Raw genomic sequence first — 17509 nt, forward strand, 5'->3', positions numbered from 1 at the left:
TAGTATTGTTATTTTTAATGCTTACTTTTATGTACAGAACATACGCCTAGATAATAATTTGGTTGGCCAAGGAAAAGGTATTTACTTTTACCACTGCATTTCAAGCTTAAGACTATGGGGGAGGGAATAAAAAATCCCTATATCATCTGAGGACCCTTGAAAACATGTTGGGACCCCCGGGGTCTCGACCCCCAGGTTGAAAACCACTGGTTTAGTTGATGGTTTACTCTATGGCTTTGACTTTGAGTGATGGACACAGACACTGCATACTGTACGTCTCCTTCCTTGATATTGCTAAGAGGTATACAGTATACAATAACTACACATTTACATTCATGGTTTTTAAGCATTCAACATTTCTTAGTATTGCTACATAAATTCTGCATAAAAATACACAGATGGAAAGGATTGGGGGTGCAGCATATTTACCGCAGTAGTTCATGAAAGGACATCACATCAACAGAAGTAAATAGTGAGTGAACACAATAGACAGTTTGTGTTCATGGTCAGTGTAACCTCGCAGCAATGTGGAAATGCTGCAGCCTCCAAGCACACGCTCTGACTCCCTGGAGTTTTTTAGAACAAAGGTCACCTCTTGTTTATAGATTACATTTTGGGTTTTAATGTTAAAACTTTTGTTGAAATCCAACATATTGGTTTGAGTTTCCTGGAACACCTCTTCCTAATGGGGTACCGAACACAACCTGCTTACGTAAATAAGCCGGGGGAGACGGCACAAAGAGCCAAAGGTGAGCCCCTGCTGCAATATTTCACATGGAGAACTATTGTTCAGCCCAGGGCTCACTCCTTGCCATGCAAAGTACTTTCCGCATAGCTAAACGTCCAGAGCCAGTAAATTTGTTGTCAACAGTAGGAGCCGACGAGTCAGTGGCAGGTGAACAAAAACAATCTGAACAAGGGGAATTTACGCACAAGAGTTTTGTGTGCTTAAAAAAGACAAACAATGCATCACATTATATGGAACTATGGTAAATATATGTGGATCAGTTATGTTGTCTTGTGTAGTGTTATAATACATTATCATTAAGAATGCAAAATCAACACAATCATAAATAAAATAGTTTGATCATATATATACATATATAGATGTCAAGATTATTTATTTTATCAATAATCATGATTATTAAAGTCTAATATAATCGAACTACAAAATAATGGCCGTGACCATTTTGGAAGCAAAAATTATTTTGTTTGTTATTTCAGTTCCGTCTATACCAGACGTGGGCATTTGTGGCCCCAGGGGCAAGATGTGGCCCTCGGTATGTTTTAATCCGGCCCCTAGAAAGATCATCTTAACAACGTCTGTCTGCACTTGTATCCTTAATAAAAATGACATGAAATGAATTAAATAATATATTCAATAGCCTATATTTGACAGAAAAGTTACTCCGCTACTTGCCTGGATTCGAATATGGCCCTCGGAGGAAAATAATTGTTAACTATATTGTTAACTTATATATTAATTTCTCATTTCATGAAGCTGGTCTCAATTGAAGAATCGTGATCTGTTAGACGATTTAAAAAAGAAAAAAAAGGATTTTACAGTTTTTTGGTCATGTAATTGTGAATAATCGTGAAATTGTGACATTTCTTCTCACAATAATCATAACACAAAATGTATCATGTGACATCCAATTGAACATATAAGTTTAGCCACAGCAAAACACTTGAGCTGCAAAGTGTCGGAACAAAAGTACATCGTGTGTAAAAAACACACAATTTCAATAAAAAAATATTTTACTGCTCGCTCATTTTGTCATTTTATTTTTCTATCAAGTCATCTATTGCCTATGACTTTGTTGTTTGCTATGCTGAATATCCCGGCATCCATAGAATTTGCTCAAATCCAAACAACGAAAGCCACTGAGGCCTGTCACAATAACATATTGTATTAATGCATCAAACAATTGCCATATGCAATAATAAGTACATTATACCACTGACAAAATAACTCTTAAGATGCAGAAAACCCTTTTCTAAATGTAGAATAAAACATGAGTGAGTTGCAAAAAATACAAAGTTGAATGAAACACTTTCTAAAGAATTCTAAAGAATTTTCCTTTCAGGTCAGATTCTATTTTACCAAATATAATAATCAATTTAACAAATGATTATAATTAACACTGAGCCCAAAAAAATATAGTTCCAACTATTATTTATTGAATGATAAGTCGGTATAGTCATTATTGTGGCTGCTAAATGGTATCTGGGCTGCACAGCTAGTTTAATACCAGACTAGTTGTATCTAAAAGATAAGCCGTACGAGACTGTCCTTTGAAGGATTTGGTTGTATCACTGAATCTGAGATGGGTGTTTTTATAATAAGCCTACACTGATTGCTTTTAGAGTGCAAAGTTGAGGCTACAGTCTTCAGGGACGTGAACTTCCCTCACAAATACTTGGCCCTGAAGGAAGTCCGCTGTCTACACTGTTCCCATGAAACACTCTGACAGCTCCTTCACTCACTGTCAATCTCCCGCTCCACCGCTGTGTTTTTGGCATCGTACCTATTCTTGGAAGAGTCTTGTTTGTGTGAAGTCAGTGTGAGGGGCCAGGCACCAGCCACGTCCTCCCACGCTGTCTTTCATCTCTGTGAAGAACAACAACAACAAATTAGTATCACTAATGCAGCAAGGGTGCTCTAACAGACAGTGGTGAGGAGTTTGAACTGCTTCAGTTACACAATCATAACTGCAGTTGCATGTTAAATTTTATCTAAGGAGGAGGCTTCTGAATACAACTAAAACATTGCTTTATTAAAATGCGACGTGCAGGACAGTGAAAGATACAGGCTAAAGACAGACTTTACTTTTAGCTGTTCTACCTCATCTCTACATTTCAATCTGCACAATGTGAGCATTTATGAAAGACATACTTGCATTGCATTGAATTCTTTGAACTTAAAATGAGTAATTATTTCTCTTGAGTCTCTCTTTTCTTTTTAATTGTATGTAATGTGTATATTTGATGCAACATTTGGTATATTTCGCAGTAATAGTAGTACCTTCATTTTTGTTCGCACCTGACACTAGTTTTAGTTTTCCAAAAATACCCAGCAATAGTTTCTGTTCTGTTTTGGAGGGAAAAAAACATACAGACTTTGACATGCTTTAGTTTAGATTCAGTGTATAGGTAAACATTAGTCGATTCGATCATTTTTTTTAATATGTACAATTGTTCAGTAACTTTCCACAGAACACGTCCTGTTGTTACTGTAGATAACTGAAACGTCTTCTTCTGGGTTCAAGTGTCTTTGTTGCTCCGATACTACCTTGTGATTGGTTGATTGGCTGGATGCTGAAGAGCTGCTGTAATGAGGCCAGCACTGGGAGGACAGGGGATGTGCTTTCATAAATACAGACATTCAGGAGCAACAAAAACTCCTCCTGTTTTTTTCTCACTATTATATGGACGTCAAGATAGTTTAAACAAAGGAAAACAAATAACTGTGCAGGTTGGGATGTTTACAGACTGAGTGGCATCGGGCCAGCGCAGACCTGAGCTAAATGTGTCCATGAGTCCACCCAAGATGACTGAAGATGACTTTTGAGCATTTTGACCAAGTTGTGGAGTTGTAATGTGAAGCAGCATGTTTTCCGTTTAAAAATGTAAAAAAATCATGTTTTTACAAGGCGAGACGGATGGTGTAAGATAGACAGAGTTTATTTAAGGTCTCAGCCCATCCATTGCTTATCTAGAGGTTAAGGAACAATAAAGATGATTAAATGCAGGTCGGCGTGTCGGATCCAAGTGACTGAGTGGGCACCAGCAGCAGGGGCATGTGCCATCTAATTACTAAATAAAGATACACTAGTGAGAAAAAAGAACATATATCAGGATGTCCTATCACAAGTGCGCCATTGTTTTGGTTCAAGTGGGCAGCCATCCTGACAGACGTCCTGACACATCCTGACAGTGTGTGCTGGCCATGGGAGGGGACAGGAGGTCCTCTGACCGCTCCAGACCGATGTGTCATGTAACAAGAGCTAAGCTTTGTTTATAAGTTATGCAATGTGACAGTTATCGGCCACACCTAAACCCTAAAGACTATACAAGTCTGCTGCTTTTGATAAGGTGCTTCAAAATAGACCCCACATCCAAGGGTTAGGGTTATAGCTTAGAATAGCCTGACTGATACCAATGTATTATTATTTATTTTATTTTTCAAGTAGTTTAACCTCGGTTATTCAATGAAATATAATCATGTGCAATACTGTCATATTCATGTGCAATTACTGTCATATAACTACTGTAAATAAGAGTGTTTACTTTACCACTATTATTAGCATTATTGTGTCTTTTTTTATTTAATTTTATCTTTAGAGGTTCTCTATATAGGAGTTTTGTTTATAAGAGTTTTTCTATTATGAGTGTTTTTTAAACTTTCTATCTGTTCTTTTCTTCTGTATCTAATTTCGTTGCAATACCGAAATTTACCCATTGTGTGGACAAATAAAGGCATATCTTATCTTATCTATAATACTTTTGCTCTGCTGATCCAAAAACATTATTATTTATATTTTTTAACAAATAAGTCTGAGATGTCTTGGTGTTGTACAGCCACTTTGAGCTTGTGAACATGTGCTCCCTTAAATGTGTTAGCTATAATGGTCTAAAGTTTATTCTTTGAAAGTGTTCTGTTACTTTCTATGAAGTGAATAAATGGGTTACGTGATTGTAACACTGAACGGTAATGAACCTGATGAAATGAAAGCACACCAAGTATTTCTGGCGGTGAGCCATAAGTAAGTCCAGCTCCAGCGTGATGACGCGTGAACCCTTTCATTTGGCTTGGTGCTGCATTCATGGACATCACAGCAACAAAGAGTTAAAAGAATGTTCAAACATGATTACAGTCAAGCTCTTGAACATATTGCACACATATCAGTGGCTACTAAATGGAACCTATTGTAGGCTAGAGGCCACTATACATGACATTGACAATTTAGCCATGCTCAAGCAGGAATGTAGTCTCTATACCAGAGGGCCATATTCGAATCCAGGCAAGTAGCGGAGGGCCGACCCACAATCATTGGTGTAAAAAAAATATAATAAATAAATATCAAATAAAATATCACTTTTCTGTCAAATATAGAATATTGAATCTATTATTTATTCAATTTCACGTCATCTTTATTAAGGTTACAAGTGCAAAAAAAAAAGTTTTTTAAAAAAATCTGGCCAAATCTGTGGAGAGATGACTCCACTCACAATAGGAATGCACATTTTAATTGTTATTGTTTTATAATAAAACACCTGTAATTGAAAAATAAAGATAGATGTTTAATGTCACACTGTGGAACATTCCAGGCAAAGCAATAGGCTAACACCTCTATGGAGACAAGCAGGCGCTCTGTCTATGTGTATTAGGTTTGTCATAGTTTTATGTGTAAAACCTACTAAAATAAAATGTGTTCCCACACCATGGAAGCAGTAAAATTAGTTTGGCACCAGTGGATTTATTGTTAAAGCAGGTTAGGTGTGCTGGCTGCATATAATTATTTAAAAAATGTATAATGCTTGTGGGCTGTCAGGCTAGTTTTTATTAGCTATGGTGTTTTGGCAAAACACCACAGCTAACCTTTGAAACTTGTGAACAGTGGCAGGTCCAGACCAAACTAACGGACTGAGGGTGCAGCCGTGTTTAAAGGGGAAAAATACGATACTGTTACAGTGTTATTTAATGTGCCTTAAACTTATTTGACAATCCTGTAGGCCAGGGCCTGCTTGTAAAAAACAAATTCCTCACAGAGTAGCATTAGAATACTAGAAAGGCCTTAACAAAGTGTGGAATAAGTTTGGACAGCTCCAATGAAACAATTCACAATTTCAGTTTTTCAAGACAAAAAAATAAGTGCCTTAAGATAAACAGATAAAAATTGGGGAGCCATGAAAAGTGCATGACAGTGTGAACAAAGACAGGGCAAGGCAAGTTTCCGAAAACAAACGGTGAATAGAGACAGATGGGTTTTCCATTGCAGCGCTGCTTTAATGAGAGGAAGCAGGGGAGTGCTTCTCAGGGATTGCATTGTGATACTGTCCACTCTTTCACCTACAGCAGTTTGATCGAGGGAAACCTCTTAGTTTGGCCCTTGTCACTGAGTTGCTTAGTGTAAATGGTGATCCCCATATGGATATCTGGAAAACACAGCAGTAGCCAAAGGAGCCTGTGAGGATATCTGGTCATACTTCAAGATATGCTTCAGAATGAGAAGTACCGTGCCAACTTCACCTGTTGCTCACTTTATGTTCATCCTGTTCTGGGTAATGGATTCATGGAAATTTGTATTGAAAAATAAAAGAGCAAAGGGCCAGTCAAGATCCCTGATATGTGTAGCCTATTGTGGGAAATAGTAAACAGTTTAGAGACATATTACAGGAAGTTAGAACATTTATTCCAGACGTGCAAACTCGCGGCCCCCTGTTTGTTTTTCCTAGTGATTCATTTCAACATTTATCAGTTAGAGGATCATATCTGAGATTTCATTCCAACTGGGTCCTCACCAGACTTGCCACCATCTTCCTACTTCCCTTGTGAACTTGAGGAACATTTTTGCTTTCCAATTTCCAACATTTGAAGATACAGTAAGAGTAGCCTGCTCCTCACCCAAAACGTGCTTAGAGTAGAGACGCTGTTCCCAAACTGGAACATTTGACCATGCAAAGCCTCATGTTTGGCCTGTTTGGAGTAGATAGAGGAGCTGCTAATACGACTCTTGGCCCGGGCCTAGAAGAACATTCTAATGCAGGGCCTAAAGCAGTAGAAATGACATGATATTATTACCATATATTAGTATGAATACATATTGAGGATTTAGAGATTTTACTTTATTTTGTCAGTGTCATGCCAGCAGTAGGAGGTCCCAGGTGGGATTATTGACTTACATAGTGATATATATTGTAATATTTATTTCATGACTTTAAACTGTGTCGACTGTGTGGCACCAGGACAGTTAATAATAAGACTTCCGGACGTGAGTGATAGTGGAAAATCACCAGCTGAGTGACACATCTCTGCTTGTCTGTGTGGGACCCCGTGTGCAGGGGACCCCATGTGCAGTGTGGCCTTTGAAGTGGACCAGGAGCAGCTCTGTCAGTGCATCTTCACGGTGAGCAGAAGGGAAGTTCCCTCCTTGTGCACAATGTAAACTTGGCTCCAATAAAAGCATCCGTTGCCACCTTAGTGGACAACAGGAAATCTTTATTTACCAAAAAACATCCCGTTGTTGGCCTCGGGGTGCATGACCCTTCTTGTTGGACAGCAGTGCACCGCCTCTTTGGAACCACCACTTTGCAAAAGGGTCCTTTTGTGAACAAAGCTACCATATCCTAAAGATAAACAACCGTGGCATAAAGTATGGATGTATATGTCCTGCCAGCATCCCTCCTACGTCAGACCTTCAAACTTAGACCTGTTTTTCAAAGTGTCCTTTGGCATGTATTGTTTAAGTTAGAGGCACTGTCTGACACTCCCATGATAAAGAATGCCAACATCTAAAATTAGAAATAGCACTGGACTTCCCAGCACATCATATTTGACAAAAGCATATTTAATCACAACACATACAAAGACATTTACTTCTAAATGACAGCAGAATCCAGACTGATTTATCGACCCAGTCAATGGGCTTTTATTATGTTTCCAGCAACAGATCCTTTTCATTCACAGTGATTGTTCAACACTTCTTTTTCCATTCAATATATACTCACATACATTAGACATCCACTGACAGTACAATATCAGCAGCATTGGCACCATAGAATGAACCATTACATTTCCAAGCATGTGCAACTATTTGGTTGATTAAATTTACTTTAATTTGAGTTCAAATTCATTTCAATTGATGCGTGTTCTGCTTCACATTATGTTTCCAGTGATAGATACAGTAGATAACATCAGTGTGTACAGTACAAGAGTACCTAAGGTCAAGTTTTAATGGTGAGTAACATTATGTGGTTCAGACTGTTCTTGGGTCAAGGTGCATGTACTTCTTATTGTTTCTCATAGTTCTTCAATGTCTGTATTTGTCACCATTGTTAATCATCTCTATGGCCTCTGTTCATATCCTCCATGTGGTGGGCCTCGTGGGGTTGAGGAGGAGTGTTACGGACACTTGCCCTGTGGCTGCGCCTCATCCGCTGCTCTGAAAACCAATTAGAGACAGTCATGGCCAGGCGCAGCAGGCCCAGGCTGATGCAGTGCACCTCTGAGGTGATGGGGATGTCAGAGAACAAGGCGTGGTCCCGGGACAGAAGGCTACTGTTGGTGCACTCAAAGTCTTTCACAATGTTGAGAATCCCCTGGCGCTCTGCCTGCCGCATCATGCCACGAACATTTAACAGCGTCGACACATGCCTCTTCCTGTGGGAAGAGAGGAGACAGACAGGAAGAGTTAAAGACGTAGACTCAATGTCAAAGAATAACACTGAGTTGAATAAACAAGAATGTGGCTATTTGCTACAGGTGTTCCAATCAGTGAAAATGGTAGACGGTGCTCTTGAACAACGATAAAACTTAACACACATCCAGGCACTCCCAAAACGAATGAGCTGCACAATGGAAGTATAATAAAAATCCTTTATTTAAGAGGCCAAGCCAAAATGTTTTGACACGCTGGTCTTCATCAGAGTTCACAATGAAAATCTTAAACCTGCGGCATGTGCGTGGACTATTGACAATAGAATTTAACCACTAACATTTAATTGACAGTCCGTTTTTCACATCCACCAGTGATGCAACAGTCTGCAATAAATACTCTAAATGTGAATACTAACTGTTACCCAGGACCAAATATATACAATATATATATTTTCTGAAGAATTATTCTTATGGTCACACAGGACATCAAGCTTGGCTGTCCTTCTGTCATGAATGGACTTAAAGTGGAATGGAATGGAATTAAAAGTGAAACTAACTCAACAAAGGTAACAGACTTTAAGCTCCTAAAATACCAGCGGGGAATACCAAACTGTGAAAAAAAAGCAGAGAGTGGAGTTTTTGGCCCAGCTACTACATTTGCTCTTTTCCTCCACACCTCTCTCTCTTTAAATCCATAATGTGGCACCAGTCTGTCTCCAGCCGGGTGGCAGGAACAGGAAGTACTCGGCAGCAGCTTCCTGTCTGCTCCGTTGAGGGTTCTGCGTCGTGGCGGTAGTTTACCAACTGTCACCTGAGTGTTAACCTGCACACAAACAGCTCCCTCTGAGGCCTTCAGCCTCATCTATTCTCAAAACAGGGCCTCTGTATGCTCCAAAAATAGCTAGGTTAATGTAGATATGTTTCCGTGTTTCTTTTCCTTGTTTTGATCCATAGTGACAACAGAAAAGGGAAAACCTCATCCATGGATTTCTTGCATGGCTCTGGGCCAAAAATAGCAAAGTCAATGTGTAGCACTAAGCATAAATGAATATAGGGGCTTTGGTTATGCACAGAACTGTGTGTTTTTATAGATGCTTCCTTGTGACAACTGAAATATTGCAAAACAGCTTATGCGTGTATCGGTGTTAAAGTCTCACCGTATATCTGGAAACTCTTTCACCAACACTGCAACCTCCACTTGAATGGACGGAGTGTCCTCCAAGAGAATGATATCTGCCAGGTGACAGAGGATGCTGTCTAACCAAGAAGCAGTCGACCCCTAAAGGAAAAAATTAGGCATGTAAATGAAAAGGACAACAGAAGTTCACAAGCCATTTGCCCAACCTAAATCTTCTTTTTTCCCCTTCAAGCTAAAGATGGACATAAAGATGGACACGCACACTCTATTCTAACAATTGTCAAGTATGTTTTAGCAATTTATTTTAAAGCAACAAGTGCTGCCAGGCAATCGTGTGGTTCAAGGGGCAGTACAAATGCCAGGCTCTGAGCAGTGTGACATCGAGTTCAAGTTCTGATGATTTGCTGAATGTCCTCACTGCTCTTCACTCCTTCACCCTACCCTATACCAGTGGTCCGGCCCTCAGACTTCAGATGGCTCTCAGGCGTCCTGCTGAATTGGCCCAAATTACAGTACTTTAAGTAGTTCTACTATAACCATAATAACATCACATTGCACTATGATAATGACTTCAAATTAATGTTCCAACCCTTATTATAGCCTACGGGCAAAAAGCAAAATGTATTTATAATTATTTTTTTAAATTGTGGGACAAATAGTTACGTACGTTCCGTAATACATTACGACCATGATTTGTCAGATCAAAAAAGTTAATAGCAAAATTCTATAAAATTCATTCAGTAGACATTGGACACTCACATCTGGGCCTGTTCCATGTCATTTTGAGGGGAATGTTTTTAATCTCTCAGACAAGTACGTGACCAGACCCTCCAAACATAAAACTTTCTAAAGCACTTGGTTTTGCTAAATTATTGGCTCAAAAAGACACAAATGGAAACAATCTGATGTTGCAGTGGACACCAACATTTTGTCTCATTTTGTGTGTGTTTGTGTGCGCCTCGGTCTGTATGTTGATGCAGGTTGTTTGGCGATAATAAAAATGCATTGTTTTTTTTTATATTGCCTATCAAATTGTGGTTATTGAGGTACACAGTGTTAAAGTCAATGATGACAAATCTTTGAAAATGGAGGAATAATATGATTAATAAGTTACAAATCCACATCCGATCCAGTGTTTTTTCCTAGACCTGTTTTTCCTTACACTCCGGAAAATAAAAAACTGAATTCTTGGCTTGGCATTCACTAAAAATAACATTTTTATTTTAGAGAGCCATTAAACCATATCCTTGTTCCCAAGTTGCCAGTTTCCACAGACACTTGAGCAGCTCCTCCAGTGAAAGAGGACATCAAGGCCAGCCCAGAGCCACATCAAAGCTGGCCAGCTGACAGGAACAGGAAGTTCCTTCTGCACACAGCAACTTCCTGTTGTCAGCCGAGGTGACGGACACTTGTTTGAACTCGTGCACAGAACGAGGGCAAATGCCATGCTGTCAGGCCTCGTTTCTCTAAACCCACTTCCCCTCTCTGGCAACCTCCAACGTAAGTCCCATTCATCTATCTCCATCTCACTGACAGCAGCCATTTTTCAAGGATTAGCCCTTGTTAACATAGAGATTGTTATTCCTAACTTTGGAAGTTTGCAGGTCAGTCTTCCATCACTGATAAGCACCAGCAAACAGTACATTATATATATATAGAATAAACATTTAGTGATCACTATGTTGAACTCACCAGGTCCTTAAAGAGTCCTTTCAGCTGTTTGGCCTCATCCTGTAGACGAAAAGCCATTCTCTTCCTCATCTTAGCCGATGTGCAGATGACTCGCCCTCGCATAATAGCACGGACATACTCTACCATAACGCGCCGGTGCACCTCACCCACCAGAGTCTGTCAATCAAATCATAAAAATGTAATGTATTTACAATCAAATCAAACCATATGGAAACACGCATTAATGTCAAATTAGCCTCAATAATCAAATGTCACCTGATACGGTGGTGGGTCCATCCTTCTGAACTTCTTGAAGTGCTGTTTAATGCAGGCCTCAATGGCTTCAAAAGCCTCTGTGTTGTTTAACCACTTTCTCTTTATGAGCTTCTCAAAGAAAGGCTGTAACAAGACCATATGTGTTAAGGATATCAAGAGCACAGTTTAACCACAATGTATGTCAGAATCTGTTTATATATATGTGCCATACCCTGATGTTCTCAAACAGCCTGTCAGACAGAACTCTCACTGACTGGTTGATGATCCTGTCCATAGAAGAGTTAGCTCTCTGGGCTGTGTCCTCGCTGCCCTGTGGGTCACACTGCCAGCAGCGCTCCACAAAAGACCTATAATGAGACAGAAACATTGTAGAAAATGTGCTAATTCTACTTTGAAAAATACACATGGATAAGTGAAGAACAGTACCTAAGAGGAGGGCAGCAGTTTACTAGAGCAATAGTCCTGGAAACGTATCCATCTCCTCTGTCTCCAAACTCTGCCTGAGTGTCATGGAACATCTCCACCTTTCTCTGAAAACTAAATATATGACTTCGTCATAATTTACATGTTACATTTGTCTTATTTTGCTGGTCATGTGAAGGTCTTTAAGTGAAATAATTCATGGAAAGTACCGAATCAGATGACTGTTTAGAGCCATTTTTACGCCATTCAAGGAAACAGTTTTAGTATTTAATGTTTAGTCTGGTATGTCTTGGATCTGTTCTCTAACAACTAATAACATTTATTTGATTATTTAATATAATAAAGTGATACCACCTTCCACCATACATCTTTCCTCTCGACTAAGATAGTTTAAAGACGTAATGGATGATTTTTCGCCGATTTGAGAACTCAAGCGGAAGGTCGCACTCACCCCGTGCGGATGCATAAAAAACACACGTGCGTTTGTTTATCAGCGCAACGGATCACATCGCATCTTTCGTCTCCCGTAGATTTCCGTCTCTTCTGAGTCAGCTCGAACTGTCTTTCTCCGTCTTAATTTTGTCCCGTACACTGAGGGAACTATATTATGATAGATCCATGCGCTCAGCCACGGGGAAACATGCTGCTCATGCGGACGAGCCGACGCGGCTGCAGGTGAGCGGTAGGTGAGTTCTATGATTGATACGTAAGCAGGACTAATCGGCAGTGCACGCCACGAGGAAATGAGACTCAGATTTGGGCCAAAAAATCGTCCATTCAACCTTTAAGTGTATTTAAACTTTTACTTACTTATAGAGAAAGTCAGCCAATCCAATCAGACTACAGCGAGCAACTTTAGCGCCCAAAAACTGGTTGACCGATGTTGATCTGTCTAGGTCCACCTTTAACCTCTATAATAATAATGAGGCAGTTGGTTAAACAGCACTGTATATATATATATGAGTATATATATATCTCACTCATCATTACCTGTATGACAGATCGTGCCAGCTGGCACTGATACTCCTCTATGTGCAGAGTCTGGGCCCACCTCCTTTCTTCTTCATCCAAAATGTGGATAAGCTCAGTAGTCACATTGTCCTTGGGATGACATAAAACACAAGGACTAAGACTAATTGAATTATGTAAAAAAAAAAAAAAAACACTTGTATACAATATTTCACTTACCTTGACAATGTTGAGGCAGTCTTGTTCAAGCCGATCTACTGTATCTTGAGCCAGAATGGCTTCCAGTGATGAATAGTTGATAGGTGTTTTAGAACCAATGTATCCCAGCACATCTCTGTTCAAAACAAATTAAATGGTTATCATATTACATAGATAGAGTGAATTATGAATTAGTGTCTAGTGTCATACAATTAGCAGTTTAAAATGAAGCACCTGTTGTAGATGTTGTAGAACCAATCCAGCAGCGAGTAGACATCAGTGATTTGCAGCGGTCCACTGGTGATGGTGCGCAGGCGTTTGGCAACTGCTTTGTGGTAACTCTCCACATAAACTTGGAAGGCAGAAAACTCCTCGGGATAAATGGCCACAGCGTTCCTCCTGGCTGCATCCAAGTCATCCACCATGCGACTGCGGAGGCGCTCCAGGTAGTAAGCCAGCTGCCCGGCCTGGGTGTCCACCTGGAGGGGCAGACTCCAGTCTGCCGCCTCTGCCACAGCATGCTTCCACTTCATCTTGAAGCGTCGTGGCCGGTAGCTTGGCTGTGACTGGGATTTCTCTCTCTCTGGTTTGGTCTCCTCTCTGAAGACCCAGGTAGCATCAGCATGCTCTTCTTGTTGGATCACCAGCACCACAAGGCCAAGATTGGGACCAGCGCTTGGCTGACGGAGGGACTCTCGAACCACATCCCACATCTCGTTCTGGAGAGCTTCATACAGCAGCTCCACATCTTTAACTTTGCGCCGACTGGAGTCCAGAGTGGCATTGGAGCTGAGTGATTCTTCCAAAGATTGGGCTGATAATGGGAACAGGCTGGACGGAGTGCTGGGACATGTAGTGGGTGTAAGAGTTGGACTGGTTGAGGCTGGAAGCTGTGACAAGAGCTCACACTCCCGTTCAAGCTCCTGCATGTGAGTGTCAGCGAGGAGCAAGTCTCGATGGTTCACCAAGTGTAATATCTCCAGGACTGGAAAGGACGAAGCACATAATGAGCTGCAGAAGATCACAGCGAGCCTGTGTGTGTTATTATGATTATTACTGTTGGACATGTGTCTGGCTGACAAAAAGAGCTATTTCTTGCTGTAGTTGCACACTTGTGTTGTATATATGTATCTGGGCCCCCTGTAGTGAGTCTAAACAGTAGCTCAGTTGAAAATCTATCTCAGAGAACCTGGGGCGGAGGAAGTACAGTCATTTCCTGATTTCACAGCCTGATGGTGATTGAACCCAGTGACTCAGGAATCTGGGAATCTTTTACTCATTAGAGATGTCTAGGAGCAGGAGGAGGCCTTGATTAGGCAAAACAAGGATGTTTCCTAAAGCAAAAAATGATGTGGATCTTTGTAGGATGCTTGGTATGGAAAGATATTGTTTATTACCTGAAAGGGGCTCTCTAGTTTTAACCACTGGCTCCTCCTCCACCGTTTCCTCAGAGCTCTCCTGAGAGCCCTTGTCCGACATGGATTCTCTCTTCAACTTGCCCAGACTGACTATCCTGAGGAAGGATGGCCGCCTGCACGCCTCCGCCTCAGTGTTTCTGCTCAAGTCCCCACAGGGCAGGCTCTCTCTGCGCTCGTCTCTACGCCGCCCTGTAAACCTGGGCAGCAATAAATAACACCACTCACTACACTCCACAATACATTCAGACAATACATTGAAGAACATCCACAACAGTGCACTGATTAGTGGAATGTATGGAATGCTGCATATTAAAACATCTGCTAAACCAATGCAGCAGCTAACCATGATGGCTGGCTTGGTTATAAATAGTCCCATTCACTTAGCACAGTCAGTAAACAAGCCACAAGCAGCAAAAGCTGTTCAGAAGATAAACAAGTGGTTATAGTGCATTATATAAGTTCACAGGAAATAAGCACAATAAAGGCGCTAAATGCAACATGTAATTCTGTTGTGTCAAGGGAAAGTATAGACTTAAATTTACTGGTATTGATGCAGAAACGTGTGTAACATTATATGGTCTATATGTACGAGGCTACTGTGTAATTCAAAAATACTTTTAACATTACTCTGAAATGGCAATTTATATATAAACTATAAGATGCTGACAATATTAGGCTTCTTTGTTTTTCCTTTGTTTAATCAAATTGGTTTGAACTTTTGATTGTATTTGCCCTGTGTTTCTTATACACATTTGAACATTTAAGGTCCATCCTCACCGTAACAGCGTCATAATCTTGCCTTCGGAGCCTCTGCGGACTCCCTTCCTCTTGTCCCTCTCTGTGGGCAAAGAGTTGGAATCACCCGGGCTGTAATGGGCTGTGTTGTTGCTCCACACATTGCGCCCTGATATCCGCAGCCCCTTCCCCAATTTCCCAAGTGTTTTGAGGGGGGACACTCCACAGATCCTCTCCAGCGTCCCCTTGAGAGGCCTGGACTTGGGGTTGCCTGCGCCGTGCCGCTCTGTGTTCACCTCGTTCTCCTCCACCTCTCCATCACGTCTGCTTTTGAACTGGCGGTCTCCCATGATAAGGCCCATGTCTGCGTTTTTGCCGTCTTCATCCAAATCAATGTCTTCGAAAGGGTTTAAGTTCTTGTTGATGTCTTTTAAGTCGTTGAAATCTTTGAGTTCATTGAGATCGTTCAAGTCTCTCCAGTCCAAGTCCAGCCGTGGCAGAATCAGCTCTCCGTTCACTCTGGGAAAGTCGTGGCAGCTCTTGGACCTCCCTGGGAGCTTTTTCAAAATGGGCATGCTTGCAAGTACTATTTCAACAATCTGGAACAGAGAGACGAAAACATTTACAATTTGTGTATTTTTATTTACTACTTGGCACTGAAATATGAAAAGTGGTAAGTGTTTATCCGGCTTCAAAACATCCTTTCCCTTGGTGCTTATATAACGTACTTCATGTAGCAAATAGGAAACATCTATTCAAAATATTGGCCCATTTACACGTGCCCAGCTACAGTCTTTCAGTAATATTGTACCGTGAAACAATAAACAATTTTGACCTCTGATTCAAAAGTCAGTGCATCTACAGAAATAATAATATTAGGAAGGTCAAAGTGTAAAATGAACATCTATAATCTAAAATGTTATGAAATGTCTGGGCCAACTTTTGTTTTTAAATTTGGTTGCGAATACTGAATAATCAATAGAGGTTTAAGTGCGCACAATTATTGCAGAGCAGCTTGCAAGATATTTTTTCAACAATAAATAGTAATTTACAGAAACTCACAATATTCTAAAAGAGTCAAATTACAAATGAGATAGTTAATAAAGATAATATTAATATTTTAATACTGCACACATAAATTACTCATTGGCTGGATTAATTCTTATTTGAAGTTGTCAAATGAAAACAAAACAGCTTATTCCATCTATTTAGTATTATTTAGTTTGTTGGATTTGCCTGACGTAAATTTACAGCGGTATATTATTGGCATATTAGAAAATATGAAAAGCAATTCTTGTCAACAGGAACATGCAAAATGTTGATATTTTTCTATTCAAAAGACACATTGCCAACCATTTATTACTGAACATTAATTTTGCCCCATTACTTCCACAAACTGGTTGGCTCTTTGCCCCTCTCAAAGGTTTGCTCACATGTATGTATAGTAAATAATGTTGTATGTTAATAACAGTAGTCATATGTAAAAGGATGTCTCTAATATATTTTTATGATGTTAGATGTATAAATAGGTTAATTCCACAGAGTGATCTTTTGAAAGCAGATAGTGGTATAGTATTCTTCCATGAATAATACAGCCCAGATTTGTAATGCAACAGGCTTGTACAAATACCACTTACAAATATCCACGCGAATATTACTTCTAAACACAAAAATTAAATAACAATTTTAACTTAGACCAAAACCCCCTGGCATTAGTCAGAAAACAGTACATAATTGAGAGAGCATAAGTCGTACCTGTTAATGTTGTGTCTCCTCAGCACTGGGTCATCCTGGAGTGTGCCGTCAGTGAGGGCTGCTGGGCTGTGGACGGTGTGTGCTGCTGACCACTGACTCTGAGTGTCTCAAAGCAAGTCCAGAGAGCACTGTGGCTGCCTGTGGCTTCCTGATGCGCTCTATTGTGGTGGAAGGTGATATGTTTTCCTGAGGAAAGGCCCGTCCTGTTCTCTCTGCCTCCTCCTATGCTGCTGTCCCCCTCTTTCCCCCAGAGACCTGGCCAATTACTAGAACTACATTAACTGTACATTAAATAACACATTGTATGACATATGGTAGGTCTACTGTTTGAGGCTTCACTTACACATCCATGAGTGTTCAATATTACCTTTTACTTTACTTACAATTGCAACATAAACACTGAAGATGACTCAGTGGCCATGGCCTTGAATCCAAATTCCATTCATCTTTCATGAGGCGTCTGTCCTCAGCGGAAGTCTTTAAGTGGACACTACTGTGACTGTGAACGCTGCTGCTGATGCTATAGCTGGTTTTATTACAGGCTGT

General features: G+C 40.3%; 1 protein-coding gene across 1 annotated transcript; it reads right to left on the reverse strand.

Annotated features, from left to right (window-relative positions):
• Positions 1 to 7625: 7625 nt before the first annotated feature.
• On the reverse strand, positions 7626 to 17115 carry exoc3l2a (exocyst complex component 3-like 2a). The gene is made up of 13 exons (XM_072446771.1): positions 16964 to 17115; positions 15251 to 15807; positions 14453 to 14670; positions 13290 to 14040; positions 13077 to 13191; positions 12879 to 12989; positions 12699 to 12799; positions 11892 to 12002; positions 11677 to 11812; positions 11466 to 11588; positions 11211 to 11366; positions 9538 to 9659; positions 7626 to 8383 (listed from the first exon to the last, which is right to left on the reverse strand). The coding sequence occupies exons 2-13, from the start codon at positions 15781 to 15783 to the stop codon at positions 8059 to 8061; spliced, it is 2802 nt and encodes a 933-aa protein (XP_072302872.1). The 5' UTR covers positions 15784 to 15807; positions 16964 to 17115; the 3' UTR covers positions 7626 to 8058.
• Between the last annotated feature and the right edge of the window lie 394 nt (positions 17116 to 17509).

Source organism: Eucyclogobius newberryi, unplaced genomic scaffold (assembly GCF_026437365.1).
Source record: "Eucyclogobius newberryi isolate DKJ021-1_F unplaced genomic scaffold, fEucNew1.0.hap1 SCAF_15, whole genome shotgun sequence".
Lineage (NCBI taxonomy): Eukaryota > Metazoa > Chordata > Actinopteri > Gobiiformes > Gobiidae > Eucyclogobius > Eucyclogobius newberryi.